Genomic DNA, 17,646 nt, shown 5'->3' with positions numbered 1-17,646 from the left:
GTCTCTTGCTTTTCAGGGTAGGGGTTGAGTTACATTTATTTCAATTTTTTTAAAAAAAGCACTTTTTCTACGGTAAATGCACTTTTAATTTGTATTTGGTAATGTAAAAAAATGCACTTGTGCGTACACCGTACATCGGCAGGTATTTGTTTTTGGTTATAGTTTCTGCCAAAGTGTGAAAGGATGCATACCAGACCTCTGTGTCCTTACAGCGGTCTGATGGATTTGTTCAAAGTCTTTCCGTGTTGGTTGGATAACGATGTGGGGAAAAACAGAGTTAAACTTTGAGACGTGTTAACACAGTTCCAGTCAGATTTAGAAAAATAGAGCTGAAAAAATCAAAACAAAACATTGCGGTGCACATGTTACAGCGTTACATTAGACCATTGTCTTTTCTGTTTTCATTTGTGTATGTATTTGGACCACCAAGTGTGAGAGTTTGTGTGGGTGCATGTGTGTGGCCGAGTGCAAATTTGCTGTGTTGAACATTCAAAGATTTAGATTATACAGTAAATATTTGTAATGATTTATGGCACCACAATAGTAACACAGTTAAAAGATTAGATAAAAGACACATGTAAAAGTAATGCATAAAGGCTAAAATACTTTTATTATTTTCTACGCCATCTATTGGGGAAACGTGGGTATTGCAGGGAAAAGGTAGAAGTATAATAATTTTTTTTTTTTTTTTAATTATATAATTTGGAAAAGTTTGGCGGGCTGGAGTAAAAAGCTGAACGGGCCGCATCCAGCCCATGGGCCTAAGGGTTGGCCCATGCTTGTATTAGTACATGTACCAAACTATCATTATTTCAAAGCAGGTATACAATTGAATGTACTTAGTTTAATAATCAGCAAAACTCAAATGTATCCTTCTTCCTTCGGTGAATGATTCATCAGTACAATAAGTAAATTGATGTGTTTGTTTGAGTGTATGTAATGTCACCATTTACAGGATGTTGCGCAAAGTTAGGTTGAGCATTTGGGGTGAAGCATTGGATCGGACTTGCTACAGTTGTTTTTTTTTTTTTCAATGTTTGATCCTGAAATTTTGACCAATATCAAACCGATACCAATCCTGAGTAAAGAATCAAGCCGTCCCTTGTTTAAACTGTAATCTGAATGTTGATTATTTATTTATCCATTCCTTTTGTTTACTGTGCCTACTAGTTGCAGTCACATATTACTAGAACAATCCGATGCAAACTAAATAAACGTTAGACGAAAAAACACTGAAACACGAGCCGGTGGTTGTGTCACCTGTACACATATGGCAGCACTGTTTACTTTAAGGGCAGCTGAGCCCTTATTGTGTCCCTGGCTGACATCTCTGCAAACACACAGACAGTCTCCACTACAGTCACACACACACACAGTGTCATACTGCAATAGAAAAAGAAAACAAAAACAAAAACGTTTTATGTCTCATGCTTTAGATCAGCCTCAGCTGCAAATCGGAAATGTGTGAATTAATGTTAAAGTGTTCGTAAACATATTCATAAATAAAAATGTGTTTTGAAAGTTGACTCTACGTGTCTGCATTGTTGTGCGTACGTTATCTACTTATTACTACTTACTAAAAACTCCCCTTCTACCACTTTTCTCAACCGTAGTGGAAAACTGCCTTTTACTGTGTCATCTGCTCCTCTCCATACTGCAGTAAAATACAAGTTTTCTAAGGATACATCGAGTTACGAGTGCTCAACCGAGCTCCATTTTTCCACCTGACGCGCTCACTGTCCCTCAATTGGTTATTTTACCCATTGTTTTATTTCTCTTTTTCTCTCTTTATATCATCTAAATCAGACCTGGGCAAACTACGGCCCGCGGTTTGGCATTTTAATCCGGCCCGCCAAACTCGTCCATTGTATTATTCATTTCTATTATTTTTTTACACTTACACTGTCTTTTTCCTGCAATGCTCGCATTTCCCCCAATAGATAGTGTATCTATGTACAGTATCTAAGGCTAACATTTTAGCATGTTAGCCTTTATGCATGCTATTTTACATGTCATTCATCTTAGTTTATCTATGTTTTTGGATGTTTAGATGAGGGGAATTTAATTAATTAATAGTTTATTTCTGGGGGCTGGAACAAATTAATTGTTTTTTGTTTGTTTGTTTTTTTTTAATGGGGAAAATACCATCTAGAAGCCCCACTATACTCCATAAGGTATAATAGATATAACAATTGGTTATTGTTTATTCAAGTATTGAACACAAATGTTGTTTATTGCTGTGTAAATAAATACAAAAAAAAAATTCTCATGTTGATAATTTGGCCCCTGGGCCTTGAGTTTGACACGTGCTGTACGGAGGTGAGTATGAAGAACAGTATGTCAGCACACTGTGGACTGAAGGACGAGGAGGAGGACGAGGAGGAGGAGGAGTTCGGGTTTGTACTTACATGGCTTGTTGATAAACCTGCCTGTCTGCTTCGAGTTGGAGAGGAGGAGCCAGTGGTTTGTGGAGTCCGGACAAAAGAGACGTGATACTGGATCACTGGAGCTAAAAGCAGACAGACAGCTGGAGGGCTTAACTTTTAGCATAAGGCACAGTTTTTCAACCTCGGCACTGCATTTGTGTGTATTCGGGCATTCGGAAAGGTTCGGGATGCGTTTGTGAGCACTTTGGAGATGAGTGTATAACCGGAGACAAGTTTTTGGACACACAAGGGTGTGGGTGTGTTTGTGTGTGTAGTAAGTATGTTGGGGATGGAAAAGTGGGGCTAACTGTATGCCATGGGGGGTTGTCAGAGTTACCCCTCAACTACAGAGGCAGATAACAAGACTCTTCCATCGTCTGACGTCAGCAGCGAAAGACTGTAAGAAACAGCTTATATACATATATACATATATATATATCTTTGTCAAATCACTTTATGTTTTGGTGTACTGTTACAAAGTAACGTATTAGCATGTTTTTGCTGTCTATCCGCAGTAAGACCTGGAAAGAGAAATGTGTGTAACAACTGTAGCTGTGTATTCTTTTTTATTCTTTTTCTTTCTTTTTTTTTTCCAAAACTTTCATCGCTGTGCTGCACATGGTCTACGCACTAAGGAATGTTGTTCTGATAAGCGCATGTGGTTGACATATTTGTGACATGGCATCAGTGAGAACACTGTAGTCACAGCCGCCTAACAGTACTGCTGTTCTAGCCTTTGGAAGAATCAAACGTGGATGTGACGTCATTTCAAATCCGTCGTTGCTGTGCAAATGCTTATTGTGTGTGAGTAGTCGTTGAGGGGTGCGTATGTCCTTTTCTTTAACTTTAACGTTAACTTTAACTATGGAAAAACATATAAACACGGCTGAGGGCAGGGCTGCTTAATACTGTTTATACACCAACGCTCCATATGATGTGTTTGTATGTCGTAAACTAGCGAGCAGGAGGCGGGAACCTTCGGTTACTATCGCAGAGTTGTGGCCAGAATGTAAACAAAAGAAGTGTTAAGGGAAGTTGGTGACGGCGTGGATTTTCTCTGTATTTCTTCTTTACTGTGGAAGAACACAAGCAGTAATGGGGTTTAAAAATCATTTTCCATCGCATATCTATCTATCTAATTTAAATACTATACTAATAGTATTTTAGTGTTAATAGGAAGTGTTAAAAAACAAAAGTTTGTCTAAAACGAAGAATTTGCCTTGAAGTACTTGACGTTCAAAAGTAAATGTTTTTTTTTAAAAATGCACTCAATTTGCCCTCAAATACATAGCAATAACCTATTTCATGGTTAAAATTCAGAAGAAAAAAATACCAAAAACAATTATGTTGTGTCAACTATTGATTAGAAGCAGTATACTGTACTATACTAATACATATGCTGTAAGATTCTAAAAAGTCTTCCAAAACAATGTGCAAGATAGATAGATAGATGTTTACGGTGCGACGTATCGTTGACAATCACACGGAGCATTTGTACAGGAGGGTGTTTGGTTTTCTCCAACTGTATCTATCTCAACACAAACAAAGCAAGAGTAAGTGAAACCTCACACTCCACAATGTTGTTTCGTATCGCCTCAGGTTAAGCTCAGGTGGCGTCAGGTCATACAGCAGCTGGTTATTTTATCTTGACGAGTGTCCTACTAATAAAAATTTTTAGTGACATTTATTTTCCCATGACAGTTTTACCTGTTTTGTTAAAATGTTTGACTCAAAGAAAACAAAAACAAAAAAATGGTAACAATTCAAAATTGCTAAAAGTATTACTCAAAATTACGGGTGTCAAACTTAAAAAAAAAACAGTAGGACAAAATAAAAAGTTGGCATGCAGTTATGGGCCAAACTAAATATGTATTAAAAAGATTGACTACAATTCTACACGTTTTCCCTTCTCTCCTGATATGTAATGTTGATTTTTTTTTTTTCCATATGGAAACAAACTTTAGTTTAGCGTAACAATTGAATCTGGAACGACCAGTGCTTAATATTATAAACACATGAATTTCATTTTAAATAAGACACACATCAGTAGTATTTGTCTCTCTCTCTCTAGCCTGTTGAGTTACTTTTTAATGTAAATCTTTTTCCACAGGCCAACAAAAGAACATCCAAATGTATGCATTATACTGTAATATAGCGCATACCCTGCTAATACTACAAATCCCACCAGTATATAGTATATTAGATATGATCTTGCGGGCCAATTTTTCCTCACATTAACTCTCCACTGTCTTCCCAAGGGGCATCAATAATAATCTGGAGGAGCGTCCGTATCTGCAAGAACAGTATGTGTGCCAAAAAATCACAGAGACAGACATTTTGGCTCTCACAGCCCTGCCGCCAGGGGTGGACAAAGCAGAATGGCTTGCCAGCAACAGTGAGAAAAACAAAACAAACAAACAAACAAAGCAATGATTATTTATTTCTCCTGTCATTTGACTTCTTCTTCTTTTGTTTTTTTCCACACAGCGGTGACTTTTTTCAAGCACGTAAACCTGTTCTCCAGTGCACTGTGTGAGTTCTGCACTCCCACCACCTGTCCAACTGCACATGGACCTGGAAACATGTGAGTAAAAAACATGAACGATGAATGTTCTGTGTCTGTGTAGAACGACACTACACCGCCGCAATAATGGCTTGTGATCCCATTTTGACTATCACAATTTTCGGACAATTTCAGAGACATTTTTTCTTTTCTAGAGTTCGTTTTTTGGTCATGTTTATTAAACTGTGTTCCAAATACAGAGCAGCAGTGCACATTTTAAAATGAGTTTCTTTTTCCAGCACCAGCTCAGATATTTTTAAATTATTATTAATTATCTATATATATATTTATATATTTATCTTTTTTTTTAAGTCATAAGCTCTGTCTAACATTCAATTTTGCTAATATATGGCTGCACCATAGGGTCCAAGAATCCTATCTCAATATGTTTTTGGCTTATTATGGATATGCAATATAGAGGTCAATATTTACTTAAATAAAAGAATAAAAATAAAAATATTCCAACTTACAGAAGGATTTAATGCACATGCAAATGAAACCAAAGTAGTATATAAATATAGACTTTAATAACATAAATCATGCTTTTTTTTTTTCATTTTAAAAATAAATTCTTCCTCCTATGTACAAACAATATTCTTTTGTAGATAAACAACGCATATTTTTTACGATCTCTAAAAGTAAACAACTATGACTGTAAAGGAACGTAATGCATGTTGTAATGGTGCCTTTTGAATCTGAGAGTGCACTTTTTGCATTTTGCATTTAACAAATATAACGTTTAAACCCCTAAACAACACGCTACGTGTGCTACATGCTATCACGCTATGTGCGCTACATGCTATCACTCAATAGGAAGTACAGAGAGGAGTACAGGCGAGGCAGGTAGTGATGGGAAAAATTATATTAAAGAGTGATGAGGAGAGGAGAAACATCCAGAAACAGGCACTTATTCAAATGTAACATTAAGGCAAGATCACCTACATCAGTAAAAATGAGATATACGGCGATGAATGAAAAAAACTCCAAGCTAGCCAAATAAACAAATATCTTTGGAAAGTTTCTTTGCGCAGGGTAAAATAGCCCGCCGGTTTTGACTGGTTTTGTAATGTAATCCTCTATTTCCATTTGACCATGAACAAACGCTTAATCTGCGTGTTGCTTTTTAAGGACTTATGTCTGGACTGATGATCACGGCAGGAAGCTAAAGTGCTCCGCTCCTCTTTACTTCGACTACGCAATGTCTTACATTCAGGACCTGCTCACTGATGAAGATGTCTTTCCCACAAAAGCGGGTAAATGTATTAATGTCGTCGTTGTGTCTCGTGTTGCGTCATTCATCGAAGTCAGTGGTTCTCAAACTTTTTATACTCCGTACCACCCGAGAAAACATCGAGCTCTCCGAGTACCACCATGATGACCAACATGAGAATTCCCGAGCAACAGACGTAAATAAATAAAAAGACCAGAATAGACATCTATTTTATAATCGCACAAGTTACAAGCTACACATTTTTTTCTAAATTGTTCTATTAATTGTGCGTGGTATGTTTCAGATTTATTCAATTGAAAATGTAAATGTGAAAAAATAGGAATTTTCCCCTTTGTACCACTAGAGAGCAGTACACGTACCACAGTTTGAGAACCACTGCACAATGACATACCCATTGCTAATCATTCATTCCAATCGCTCCTTTTTTTTTTTTTTCCGACCAGGGTCAGTGTTTCCGACAGGCTTTGTCTTCTTGGTTCAGAAAGTGTTTTTACTGTTGTTCAGGACCCTGGCTCACATTTACTGGTCTCACTACAGAGAGATCATTGCTTTGGGTCTGTCAGCACACCTCAACACACTCTTCACCCACCTCACATTCTTTTGCCAAAAACATGCACTGCTGGAGCCTGAAGACACGGAGCCACTGCAGGACCTTATCACAGCTTTGGAGCCACCTGATTTTCCTGCATAGCTTTTTTTTTTTTAAACTAGACTTACATCCTTGACATCTCTTTTGGGAAAAGAAAGTCTTGCTATACTATATACTATGAGCAGCGTAGCAGTGTGGTCTGTACTTTTATACTGTGCTTTTTCTAGTCCTGATCACCATTCAAAGCGCATTACACCACAGGTTTTGCTATCTACCTGGATATATTCTATAAAACTTAAATTTTTTTTGCTTTAATGTTGCATATAAGTGCATTTTACAGTGTTTTTTTTTTTAATTATTATATTTTATAAATTCAGGATTTAAGATGTTATTTAAGTCTTCTTAGTAGAAATAAAAAAAGATCCTCTGGTTTGCTTTTTAAAAAGACAATCTACGCTTACTATGAACCGAGTGTGCCACAGATTCTTTTGCGTTAATAGTCACACGCGACAGTGTAAAGACGATCACGATGATGTCACCGCATTTGAAGTTTGAAGGTTAAATCTTCTTACTGTACGTTATGTATAATTCTGCGGCTTATAATAAACTTTATACTCATTTCTGAATGTTGAAGATTTTAAAATACTGTATTTTCCGGACTATAAGTCGCAATTTTTTCGTCCTTTTGGCTGGGTTTGTGACTCATACTCTGGTGCGACTTATATATTGAAATATATCATTTCACGTTTGACCACTGAAAATTTACATTTTTGTTATTTTAACACTGACAGCCACCAGAGGGCGCTCCGGAGCGACTTAAATATGTTTTTTTTTTTTTTGTTCTATGTTATGCATTTTTTGGGTATTGCAACATATACTCGTGATTGACTTATATTCTGGGAAATACGCTAAATTACATTCTACTGTAAAAATGTATTTGAGAAAGCCTGCATTGATGTAAACAAATTCTGCTTTCTTGGTGTTTTACTATTCAATTTCCTGTTATTTTTACCTAAAGAAAGTGTCTCAATCCGCATGGTTGGGGTTTAACACCTCAGGGTTTCAGTTAGGGTTGTCCAATATTTGCCGATATCCGCTAATGCCGTTGATGTCCAAACACTTCATTTCCGATTTCGATATCAACCGATACAGATATATGTAGTCGTTTGCCCTCAAAACTGTGGTAAACATCTCAGGACTCCACAAGCAATTCCAGCATATTTGGCAAAACCCCGGCATTGCATTATCAGGTTTTCGTTATCGGAGGAAAAACTGAAATTTATGCTAATATCGGGCTAATAATATCATATATAATATGTGAGAATTCTCAGGACAGATCTGAGGTCTTTATCATTATATATACTGGGATCCGTGACCAGATTTGTGGAAATTTGTTTTATTGCACACCTACTTACACATAGATAGATATTAACATCCACTTTATTTTATTTTATTTTTTTGTTTTGATTAGTGAAGAATAAAACACACACAGATTAAAGGACTTGAACGTTTTCCTTTTCAGATGGTTTTGGTTCCAAATTTTGTGTCTGTACATTACAACACGTTAATCCATTTTTGTTGCTCATTAAAACTTTTTTTTTTTTTAATGATTTTCAGAAGTCCCCATTCCTTGTCCTGATGTAAATTGTCACCTACACTCACAAGTGTTTATGGGAATGATCAAAATATTTGTATTTTTAAGTATGAAAGTCAAAATGGCCGCTCTCCACCCTCTTGTTGACTAGTTTTATTTTTAGAACATACCCCATGGACACCTTAGGTAGTCCACTGGGGCTACCAAGTGCCCCCAGGCACCATGTCGGTGATCCCTGATCCCTGGTAATGTCTGTAGGACATAGAAAGGACAACATTTAAAGCAAAGTTAAGTTGAGTCTGTCGTCATCTAGTGGCATATATTGGAACTGCAGTTGATGGGCAGAGAAAAATTAGAAATCAATATACCAAATTTGGCGGAATGGATTAGTCTGTTTGACAAAATCATGTACAATCAGCTATATACTGCTTCAGCTATATGGATGGATGGATATTTTCATCATACGAAAACTTTTTCCCTGCAATACCCACAGTTCCCCAATAGATGGCACCGAAAATGATAAAAGTATTTTAACATTTTAGCCTTTATGCATGACTTTCACGTGTCATTTATCTAGGTTCATACGAACGCTCCATCTTATCTGCTCCTGACCCCTGTTCAATTTTGGGACAATTGTGGCCCATAAGTCGAAAAAGTTTGCCCACACCTGGATTAGAATCTGATCATAATTCTGATCAAATCCCAAAATAAGGCTGAAATGTCCCCGCAGGTACAGTACAGCTATACAAAAAACACACACACACAAATGAAGAAGTGTTAATGCACTTGCTGGACTGAGCTGAGGTTTACGGTGTTGGTAACTGAGCTCAAAAGCTAATACTGTTAAATCGCTGAGTCACACATGTCCTCTACTTTAATTAGGTTTTGAACCCCCCACCTCCCCCCGCCCTCTTCTAGACACAGAACACTCTTTAATCAGGTCCACTCTCTGAGCCTCGTGTCTGTGTAACCTTACAAAGAAAAAGAAAAAAAAAGAAAAGATGACTTGTTATTTGAAGGGAAAGCAGAGAAAAGGATCAGCGTGACAGACGCTCAGACACATCGTCCCCTCTCTGGCTCAGATTATTCCACACAGTGTGGACTGATACCAAACCTGTGCTCGATTACACAGCTCGCAGTAGGTGTTCTAAGACAATCATAGAAAAATGCACTGCAATGTTCAGGCTATCTATAAAATGTACATATAAATAAGTCTTTTCAGTTGTGTTAGCAAGGGATTAAGTGCGTATTTCTTTTTGCAAGGTTTAAATTAGTAATGTAAAAGTATTCACTACTACTACTGCTTGAACTTGTGGTTCATTCAGTGTCATTTTGATCTTATGTATATTCTGTAAAAGCATATGAGATGAGATTAGATGAGATGAGATTAGGTGAGGTGAGATGAAACAATTTGAGATTGGATGATGACATGAGATGAACAAAAATGAGATGAGATTAGATGAGATTAGATTAGATTAGTTTAGATTAGATTAGATTAGATTAGATGAGATGAGATTAGATTAGATTAAATTAGATTAGAATATATTAGATTAGATTAGATGAGATTAGACGAGATGAGATTAGATACGATTAGATTAGACTATATTAGATGTGATTAGATAAGATTATATTAGATGTGATTAGATGAGATTAGATGAGATTATATTATGTGAGGTAAAGTGAGATGAGATGGGATTAGGTGAAGCGAGATGAAGAGATCTTGCCGAAGGAAAACTACCCTGTGTCTTATTGCTGGGCTGTATTTCATTAACAAGAGAAGTGAACCACATTTTGTTTTACAGCATAATAAATATGTGTGTGTGTGTGTGTGTGTATACAGTACATAGATATACTCAAACACACATACATGCATATCTATATATGTAGCCTTGTCCCGCATGGACCTAGGTCTCCCGACCCCTCCTCCTCACTGGCACCAGCACCACTTAATCCCAGTGTAAAGTGACCCCCCAGTGAGTCCCTCACTTTGTACGGATTTCTGAGCCAAAGGGGGCTCAGAGCGTTGAAGTGCTGCACTGAGGATGCTGACAAAACGAGGCACACTCATCTAAACAGGCACGCTACAGCCTAATTCTTCTCACTCGGCGTTCACCAGTCATACTTTGAATCACATTTCGAACTTTTGTACGTTCTTTTTGTTGGGATTTCCTGAACGCTACATCTTCCCGGATAGTTCGTTATCTCCAGCACTGTCATGGGTGCGCTACTGGCGGCGTGGCTGTGGCTGCTGCTCAGTCTCCTGCCTCTGGAGGTCCTTTCCCGGGGTGTGAATCAGCCAGACCTCCATGACAGCCAAAGGTACCACTTTCCTCGCTTTTCGCTTTCGCCTTCATTGATCTGAATCCGAAAATGTAATGTTGTAAATTGAGTTAACATGACATCGTTTGATTATAACGTTTTACAGCTTTCTAGAGGTTAAAGTTTTCTATTTTATTTTCACAGACACAGTTCGTTGTAGTAAGTACTACTAAATTGATAGTAAAACTGACATTGTGGAATAAAAAGAAGTATTAGAATCAGAAAAGAAGATAAGTTCATTTATTTTGCTTTGTGCCACCTGTCAGCCAAGGACGTGGGAAAAGGTCCAGTAGCGAGGTATGATGAGGTAATTCCTCTTAGCAACAGCAGGAGGTGAGGCAGAAGTGAGGGTGGTTTAGACAGATTGGGCAAAGGGATATATGAACCTATTCTGAAGGAGGGAAGGAAAGGTTTAACACACCAGCTGGTTTGTTAAAATGCTTTATACAGTCTATAAAAAAGACTGTATAATTGTGGATATTGCGGCTCTCAGCACATCGTAGATTCCTCGCCCTTTGGTTGTCAGAGGGGTAAGGAGTTTTTTTCGTCCTGAAAATAATTTAGACTAATAACTGGTTTGGTTTGGTAAATTATATTAACTCATTTTCGGTTAATGAGTAAAATATATTAAACGAAAATTATTTTAAATTTTAATTTAATTCGTTACGGCAGATACGTCTCCGACACCTTGTGTCAGGTGACGCGTAGGATCTGCAACAAGTGACGCAGCAGACGTTGAAGTGCTGCGCAGAGGATGCTGACGAATGATGGGAAGACCGACTCTTTTTACAGATTCGGATCTTTGACTCTCGAACAGTAAATTGAACAAGTCGTGAATGAATCTTGAACGAATAATTTCATTCGTTTTACAGCAGGTGGCGCTTTAGCACTATTGTGGGCGTTGTAAAGAAGGCTGCGGTTCTCCGACACTAAATACTGAAGGCAACATGGTTTGCTTCCGCTGACAAAGTCTACAAAGTACACAAAATGCCATAAGCAATTAAAAAATGTGAAAACCTAAGAATTAAAAACACACCACAATGTGAAGATGAATGAGAGCAAAAGAGACCCGAGCTCTCTGTCACGTGACAAATGAAACGAATCTGCGAGAACAAAGCGAAAGATTAGTTCACAGTGAAAGATTAGTTCGCAGAGAGTGATTAGTTCGCAGTGAGTGATTCGTTTGTAATGAGTGATTAGTTCACAGTGAAAGATTAATTCGCAGAGAGTGATTCGTTTGCAGAAAGTGATTATTTGTGAGTGATTCGAGTGATAAGTTCAATATGAACAAATTTTTCATACGACTAGGGAGTCACGGAATCACTCGCGAACGACACATCACTAATGCTGACAAAACGAGATACTCATCCAAACCGGACACGCTACAGCCTAAATCTTCTCAGTCAGCGCTTACCATTCATTTAAAAAACAAAAACCGTTTTTAATTCAATTTAATTTGTTAGATACGTCTCTTTGTCTTGTGTCACGTGACGCGTGCGGGCTTGCAACAAGTGACATGCAGATGTGTCACTACTAGTGATGTTCGATACCACCAATTTCCTTTCCGATCCGATACCGATATTTTATCATTTGTCTTTTAAATAAAAAAAAGTGTATTTCAAATCATAGCTTCTTTCAGAATCCAAAGCAGAGTTTTTTATTTATTTATTTATTTTAAACTCTGGAGTGTACTGAGGTAGCTGCCTCATTTAAGAGCCGAAATTCCCATCAATAGTGACTGAGTGAGAGCACGGAGTAGAGCCTCCTGTGCTTACGCATGACGCACACACCCAGGCGGAAGAAGAAGTAGTCCCACCAACCGAGCGTCACTTAGACAACATCTCAATCGTTTGGATACTTTTCACCATGTTTCTGTTTAGGATACACCTCATCTCAGAATGCGTAAGTGTCAAAAGTATCGATATTTTGATTTCAGAATCGATTTCAGAGCATAAAGATCCAGAATCGGAAGTATCGATATTTCAGGATCGCACATCATTAGCACTAGCCTTATCCATGCTTCTCATTAGCCTCATTGTACACAACCAACCATGAAAACTTGGATACACTTTGTAAACTCATGGTCTGGTAATTGTGGAAAAATACTTCAGGCGGTCACTAGTCTTAACTAGCTGAAGATTAGTAAGGAAATAATAATAATTTTTTAAAAAAAACCCACAAGAACACAAGACCTGTCGAATGCTTCTTTTTTGCAGTGCAGTAAAATGTCACTGGTTACCATTGCTACTGGGGAATAATCTGTTAGTCAAGTAATCTTGTTATTCAACAATTTCAGTATTGTGGCTTTTCCTTTTTATTGGTTTTATCACAGAGTAAGCGCTATGACCATTCCCTGCTGTTTATTTATATTGTATTTATGTGCATTGTATTTTTTTTTACCAAGCATTGCATAGTTTCTCCTCATTACATGGACAAATAGAACTGCTCCCTCTAGTGGTTAATCTCTAGAATAAAACCGGATTAAGCAGAGCGTTGGAAAAAGCACTTACTGTAAAACAGTGAAGTGTGAAGGTGTTCTGGTGAAAAAGCCTCTTACTATTATCCACATTGTGCTCCGTGTTTGCAGAGCTCTTCAGTAGTAGTGGAACGGAAGTAGCCGTCCAAGTGGTTCTTGGTGTAGGTTTTTTTTACATTTTCCAATGAAAAACACATTGGCAACTTCTTGTTAATTTGAACGATTTGAATGGAAATCATTTGTATATATACTGTTTCGTTATACTTGGTACTGTTTTGATTACTTGGTAAGACTTTGTACAACTGCCATGTTGCATCAGTAAAGTTTAAGTTAAAGTAAAGTTTAGTAAAAATATTTGAAAAACAATAATACAAATTTTGCCCCACCTCTCTTTTAGTTGTTATTGCTCAGTCGAGGTCTTCACCAATTTGAACACTATGTGGTGCTACCCTCCTTTCACTGACATTTTACCTACACTCACAAAAGAACACATTTTTTGGGGGGGAGTATAAGGGTGGGGGGGTTGGTTTGGTTGCAGTACTCCTTAAAAAGTGGGATGGGCCCCCCTGGGGGGTCATGGCGAGTTGCCAGGGGGGGGGGGCATGAGGGGCTTCCAATGGAATATAGCACGCTGGACATAATTACTAGGTGGCAGCAACTCATACAGTGGTTTATAAGGATAAAAAAATACATGTTATCAGGTTCTCAAAAGTATTTCAATTTGTTGGGGTGTGGGTTAGGAAAAAGACCCACACCAGCAATTCTCTGAATTGAGGTAAATGTCCTATTTGTTTTTTGGAGGAGGTTCCGGCGTAGAGTTCATCTGATTTCCTCTGCTGTTGTTTCCCTCTTCCCCACTATACTACTGCCAACTGGGTTGGCTCACAGTTTGTCATTGATTAACATTTCTTAGCAGATGAGAGACAAACAGATTTATTTTCTGTCTTGGTCAGTTAAAACCACTTCAGTCCAGATCAGTAGTCACAATCACATACGGCCGTTTAAACCTGAAAATGTAATTATTGACCAGCATGCTCAACAAAATGAATTGTCACTGTGACTTTGGCTTGTTCCTGACTGGGTAAACATTATTTTTGCTGTTCTTTTTCTCCATTTTAGTAATAGTATAGCTTTTGCCCGATAGTCAGACGCTATCCTTTTACAATGGCTTGTATACGACTTGAGTTAAGATAATATACCACTGTCTGTTTTAAGTTAGTAATTTGTCATTTATTTCAAATGTTGGCATTCGATTTGTCAAAAAGCAAAACCAAGCCTGTGGTTTGTATTTTGTAGGAAGAAACAACATTGTCAACGTTGTCTGTATCGTGATCTAAATTAATGAATAAAATTAGGTAGTTGTATACGACTTAAGTTAAGATAATATACCACTGTCTGTTTTAAGTTAGTAATTTGTCATTTATTTAAAATTTTGGCATTCAATATGTCAAAAAGCAAAACCAAGCCTGTGGTTTGTATTTTGTAGGAAGAAATAACATTTGTTGTCTGTATCGTGATCTAGATTAATAAATAAAATTAGTTAAAGAACTGCTTCCGGTTCGTTTAACAAAAGATATTGTAGTGTATATAAATAGGAAAAATAAACACATAAAACTGGGTTAGAGTTCAGAGATGGGTGCGTTTAGGGTTCAAATTGCATATTCGACAATATTTTTACAGGAAAGAAATGTGTTTGTTGAATATCATAAAGTTACATGTCACTAAATAGTGAAGGTTTTCATAAAATACCTGCTTACAAATAATTTGGTTAATACAGATAATTTATTTTTATACGTACATGTTAACTGTGGGAGTTAGGTGACAAATACAACACTACTTGAATCGAATTGGTTTTTGTCATTTAATCAAAAAAACTTTTGCTATCCCACCCCTGTTTGTCCTATAATTTTTCCTTCTCACATTTTCTTTGAATCAACCCTTTCTCTTTTAGGTTTTTGATAGCACAGGTTACAGACTAGTGTCAACATTCCAACACTGCAAGCCTGACTAACTAAGAGGCATTTTATCAAGTATCCACAATCCAATTCATCCTAAATGTGCGTGTGCGTGTGTGTGTACTGTTGTTTTAAATTTAACTTTTTGGAAATTATTACTTTTGTATTTATTATTCAGTAATTTGTCGTCCTCAATCAACGTGACAATGATAGGCAGAACAAGAAAATACTTTCTCTCACGGTGGTATAAAATAAAATAATAAAATAAAATAAAAAAATAAAATAAGAATAATAAAAAAAAAAGTCAGATCTGTTGCAGAAGATCTACGTGTGTCTTTCTTCAATTCCTGCAAGTGTATTTGCGCAATATATTTGTTCAAATAAAGGCTCAAATCAACAGGCTTGGTTTCACACTGAGTAAGTAAATTGCGAGTGAATTGAAAAGTGAAAGTAAATAACTTGTCTTTGTGACAGCACCTCAGCACCCCAACCTGAAACCTTCCGGACCCAAGTCCGCTCCCTTAAACGCCCACCACCTGCCCCTAAACTAGAAGATCATTAAATGTCATTGCAGTCATTTATTATGTCTAGCTTTAACATCTGCAGCATATATGTACATATATACAAATATACATATAAAATAATAATTCTACATCATTATTTAAATAAAAAAAAACAGCAAATCAATTAATTACAATATTAGAGGGACCTTAACGGTGACTATATATATTATATATTCATATATATTTTATATACTGTATATTATTATTTTATTAAGGTAACATCAACAGTAAATATCATCCTTCCTTTTCTGTCTTTCGCAGGCCAAGTGTAACGAGGACCTCCAAGTATCCAAAGTCCTCTCCAGATACCATCGTCATGCCAACGGTATCCAACCCCTCCATCAACCACCACATAAAGCAGAGACGCTTCCTCTGGAGGGCTTTGATGCGCAAAGAGACCGGGCCAACATTCCCTGCGCTTTTGCTTGATCCGAGCAGCCATCTGCTGCAGAAAACAGCAGTTCCGCTGAGAAGGTCAAGAGGTCGTCGGCATGCCAGTGTTGGGAGGGGACACGGCCACCTGATGAGAGCAGGGTGCATCCTGGGCACTTGTCAGGTTCAGAACCTGAGTCATCGCCTCTACCAGCTGATCGGACAAAGTGGGAGAGAAAATTCCTCACCCGTGAACCCCTACAGTCCTCATAGTTATGGCTAAGGCCAAAACCTGAAGTGTAGCAGTAGTCTTTAATGGATGAAAAGTTTTCCCTATTGACTGCACTTACAAATACTGTCATGGTTTATTCCAACGTTTAATTGTGTTTTTTGGTAACATTAGACGGAGAAAATTAGAGTCGCAAAAAAATACCGTATTTTCCGGAGTATAAGTCACACCAGACAGCTAGAACGCCCTCTGTCACTGTGAAAATAACATTCTCAGTGGTACAGGGACCAGCAGATATTGGTACACAAACCTACAGTGCCCTTTACACTGCTGTCAGTGTGAAAATAAGAAATGATATATTTTAATATATAAGTCACACCTGAGTATAAGTCGCAGACCAAAACCAAAGGATGGAAAAAAAAAAGTGCGAATTATTTTCAAATTAATTTCAAATTTGAATTTTAAAAATTTTTCAGTAAATACGCTGTCTTTACTTAGTACTACTAAAATACACAGCACACATGTGGAAAGCTCTTCAAGGCTTCAAGGTTTCTCTAAGTGTACCGCCTATAACTGATCATTTTATTTCCAGCACTTTATTTTCCGAGTAGCAGCACTGTGTAATAAAACATACATAAATAAAAGAGTTGCGTGCCGCAACGTTTTATTTTCCCAGAGAAGAGTTTCAAACTTTGTGAAAACAACTGGTAGTTCACATAAGTCTCTTGCAAATAAACACACACACTAATACGCGCATAGAGATACAGCAAACACGCAATGACGACAAGTATTCCACTGACCTCCTCATTGTTGTTTGTCTTTGTACTGATATCTCAGTTTTCGGGAAGTTCAAATAGTTACTAAAGACGATAAAAAAAAAAAAAAAAAAAAACGCCACTTGAAAATGATTGGTAACTCATATGTAGTACATTTAGAGTATATTTGTACACATACTGTATGTATTTGTATATATTATGCGCAGTGATGTGCAGTGTGGATAAAAAGTTGTAAGCTAACGTCGTGAGTTATAAGCTATATAGTATATAAAGAAATGATACCATCATGTGTGTATATATATATATTTATATATATATATATGGATATACAGTATATATATCCTGTATATACATATATATATCAGTTTGCCTAGTGTTTTCCTCTCTGCCACTGTCAACACATGGTCCAGTTTTGTGCTGACTATATGTATATATGTGTGTGTGTATACAGTATATATATGTATATATATATGTATGTATGTATGTATGTATATATATATGTATGTATGTATGTATGTATGTATATGTATGTATGTATGTATGTATGTATATA

General features: G+C 37.0%; 2 protein-coding genes across 3 annotated transcripts; both read left to right on the top strand.

The window, feature by feature from the left end:
* The first annotated feature begins 2,409 nt into the window (after window positions 1-2,409).
* LOC103380073 (MOB kinase activator 2) lies at window positions 2,410-8,420 on the top strand. Its single transcript, XM_008311876.3, has 5 exons — window positions 2,410-2,825; window positions 4,685-4,821; window positions 4,914-5,010; window positions 6,118-6,242; window positions 6,664-8,420. The coding sequence occupies exons 1-5, from the start codon at window positions 2,743-2,745 to the stop codon at window positions 6,909-6,911; spliced, it is 690 nt and encodes a 229-aa protein (XP_008310098.1). The 5' UTR covers window positions 2,410-2,742; the 3' UTR covers window positions 6,912-8,420.
* A 1,688-nt stretch (window positions 8,421-10,108) lies between these two features.
* On the top strand, window positions 10,109-16,917 carry adm2b (adrenomedullin 2b). Of its 2 annotated transcripts, none has more exons than XM_017032871.2 (2): window positions 10,109-10,722; window positions 15,978-16,917. In XM_017032871.2, the coding sequence occupies exons 1-2, from the start codon at window positions 10,619-10,621 to the stop codon at window positions 16,369-16,371; spliced, it is 498 nt and encodes a 165-aa protein (XP_016888360.1). In that variant the 5' UTR covers window positions 10,109-10,618; the 3' UTR covers window positions 16,372-16,917. The 2 variants fall into 2 exon arrangements, with proteins under 2 accessions (XP_016888360.1, XP_024911724.1); XM_025055956.1 differs by lacking the exon at window positions 10,109-10,722 and adding an exon at window positions 13,855-14,279.
* The last annotated feature ends 729 nt before the right edge of the window (window positions 16,918-17,646 follow it).

This window comes from Cynoglossus semilaevis, chromosome 6 (assembly GCF_000523025.1).
Source record: "Cynoglossus semilaevis isolate Cse_v1.0 chromosome 6, Cse_v1.0, whole genome shotgun sequence".
NCBI lineage: Eukaryota > Metazoa > Chordata > Actinopteri > Pleuronectiformes > Cynoglossidae > Cynoglossus > Cynoglossus semilaevis.
This window is presented reverse-complemented; position numbering and strand designations above follow the sequence as displayed.